The sequence below is a fragment of the Vollenhovia emeryi genome, unplaced genomic scaffold (genome assembly GCF_000949405.1).
Source record: "Vollenhovia emeryi isolate VEMERY1.0 unplaced genomic scaffold, V.emery_V1.0 DF941360.1, whole genome shotgun sequence".
NCBI classification, from domain to species: Eukaryota; Metazoa; Arthropoda; class Insecta; order Hymenoptera; family Formicidae; genus Vollenhovia; species Vollenhovia emeryi.
In genome coordinates, this window is record NW_011965006.1 from 2,902 (window position 1) to 5,435 (window position 2,534).

The 2,534-nt window shown below is 44.5% G+C and overlaps 1 protein-coding gene across 1 annotated transcript; it reads right to left on the bottom strand.

Moving 5' to 3' along the window:
- Window positions 1-1,366: 1,366 nt before the first annotated feature.
- On the bottom strand, window positions 1,367-2,368 carry LOC105571015 (uncharacterized protein PF11_0207-like). The gene has a single exon (XM_012028483.1). It carries the CDS (start codon window positions 2,366-2,368, stop codon window positions 1,367-1,369), a length of 1,002 nt encoding a protein of 333 aa, XP_011883873.1.
- Window positions 2,369-2,534: the final 166 nt, after the last annotated feature.

Here is a 2,534-nt window from a genome sequence, read left to right on the forward strand (position 1 = left end):
TTTTCCACCCTCTTGTTCTCTTCCTCTCTCTTTTGTTCACAAAGTCTCATATACTCCTTTCTTTTTTCTCTATATTTCTGTTTTTCTTCTACTCCCTTCCACCATCTTTTTAACGCTCTCCTTGCCTCTCTCTTCATGCTCCTACATTCTTCGTCCCACCATCCTTTCCTTTCCCTTCCTCCTGCCCCTCTTTCCTTTTCTACCTTCTTTAATGCATCTCTTATTTTCTCCTCTGCTTCCTCTATTTCTTCATCCACCTTTCTCTCTCCTATTCCTATTTCTCCTAGCTTATTCTTGAAATCCTCTCTTCCCTCCTCATCCCATACTCCTCTTACCTCTCTTCCTCCTTCCCTCCTTCCTCCTTTCCGCCTTCTCCTATCTCCTTTTAGCCATACCACCACCGGGTGATGGTCTGATTCTATTCTATTTACTACTTCCATTCTCCCTATCTCCTCCTCTATATCTTCCTCTACCATAACGTAATCAATCACTGACTCTCCTCTTCCTCCTGTGTATGTCCAGTTCCCTTCCTTGTCTCCTCTTATTCCTCCGTTTAGAATAAACCATCCTCTTTCCTTGATAAATTGGGTCAGCCTCCTTCCTTCCTTATTCAACTTCTTATCCCTTGATCTTCTCTTAAACTCCCACCCATCCGTCCCCTCAATGCTCTCTTTACCTCCTTCCTCCCCTGTCCTTGCATTAAAATCCCCTCCAATTATTGTTCCAATTCCTTCTTCTTTTTGTACCATCCAATTCTCTAACTTATCCAGCTTTCTCTCCATATCTCCATTTACATATACTCCTACCACCCTAATTATCTTCTTATCGCTCCTTATCCTCCCCACTATCACTCCCTCTATTTCTTCCTCTCCTTCTGTCTCCCTTACCGCTACTTCCTTCCTTACCCCTAAAATCATTCCTCCTGCCGCCCTCCCTTTCTTATTCTTCTTTATTGCCGCCTGCAATCTCCATATGAATCCCTGCGGAAGCCTATCTCTCACCTTTCCCCATCCTTTTTCCTCCACCCACGTCTCCATCATTACTATTGCATCCCATTTCTCCAAATCTCTCCAGAATTCTCTATCCTTGTTATTTAAACCTGCTACGTTCCAAAATGCTATCTTTAGTTTATCTGCCTCCTCCTTCGCTCCCTTATCCTTCCCTATTTCTTGCGTATCATCCTCCCCTGTTCCTCCTTGCACTTTCTTATTTCTATCTCTTACCTCCTCATCACCCTCCTCCTCTACTCTACCCCCTCCTTCCTCTCTTCCTTTACCTCTACTATGGTTCCTCCCCCCTCCCCCTCTCCTCTTCCTCCCTATCTCATAACTCCTCCTCCCTTCCTCTTTCTCACCCCTTATCTCATCTATTCGCCCCCCTTCTCCTTCCATATCGTTCCTTCTCCATTCTTTATTACTTCCTCATCCTCATCCCACCTCCACCATTTCCCCTCTATCTGAATCCATCCATATCTCAGCCACACTCTTCTACCATTTTCCTTTTCCTTTCTTGCTATCTCCTCCATTTTCCATCTCATCCTTCTCTGCTTCCACGTTAGATCGTCTTCAATTCTCACTCCTTTTTCTCCTAGCTTTCTTCTTTCTCTCATCAATCTTTTCTTCTCCTCCAACTCCTCTATCCTTACAACCGCTAATTTTACTTCTCCTTCCTTTCCTTCCTCTATCATTTTAATTTCCATCCCCTCTTCTTTTACTCCATTCTCTTTCATTATTTTCCTAATCTCCGTCTCCACCTTCTCTTTTCCGCCTCTTATCCCTCTTACTACTATATTCCTCCTTCTCTTCTCTCTCTCCTCCCTTTCCAGCCTCACTTCTATACCTTTCATCCTTCCCTCTAGTTTCTTCACCTCCTCATTTACTTCTCCTCCCTGTCCAATCGCTCCTTGACCCCTTACCTGCATCTCCTCCATTTTTTTCTCTATCCTTTCTATCTGCTTTTTCATCTCCTCCTTCTCCTCCATCCACTTCTTCATTTGCTCCCTTCCTTCTCTTATTATTTCCTCTCTTTCTTCTCTTGCCTTCCTCTCTCTCTCTCTAAACTCTTCCTTCAACTCTTCCATCATTTTTCTACTATCCTCCCTTACCTCTCTCCTCAGCTCCTTCATCATCTCCCTTAACATTTCCTCTAAACTATTCTCTCCTTCCCCTACCCACTCCTTCGGCGATCTCACTGTTTTCTTACTCTTCCTAAATATGTCCTCCCCTCCACTACTATCTAACTCCGCTCTCTTCCTTTTCCATATTTCATCTACTGCTCCTGTACTCCCGCTTCTTCCCTTTTCTTTTATTCTCTTTATTCTCTCTAATTCTATTCTATCCTCTTGACTCTCCCCGCCGTTTTCTTCCATTTCTAACTCCCCTCTCTATTCTTTCTCTACTCTTACTCTATGGCCCGCCTGTACTACCCGTTCTCCCTATCCAGTTTCCCCTCTGCGCTCTGTCTACTCTATGCCTTCTGGCGCTCGCGCCTGCCGCGGCTCCTACTACTCCCACTACCTCTCTCCGTGTTTCTTG

Bases quoted from the DNA above. Each gene is read 5' to 3' on its own strand.
- LOC105571015 (XM_012028483.1), bottom strand. From the start codon at position 2,368: ATGGAAGAAAACGGCGGGGAGAGTCAAGAGGATAGAATAGAATTAGAG.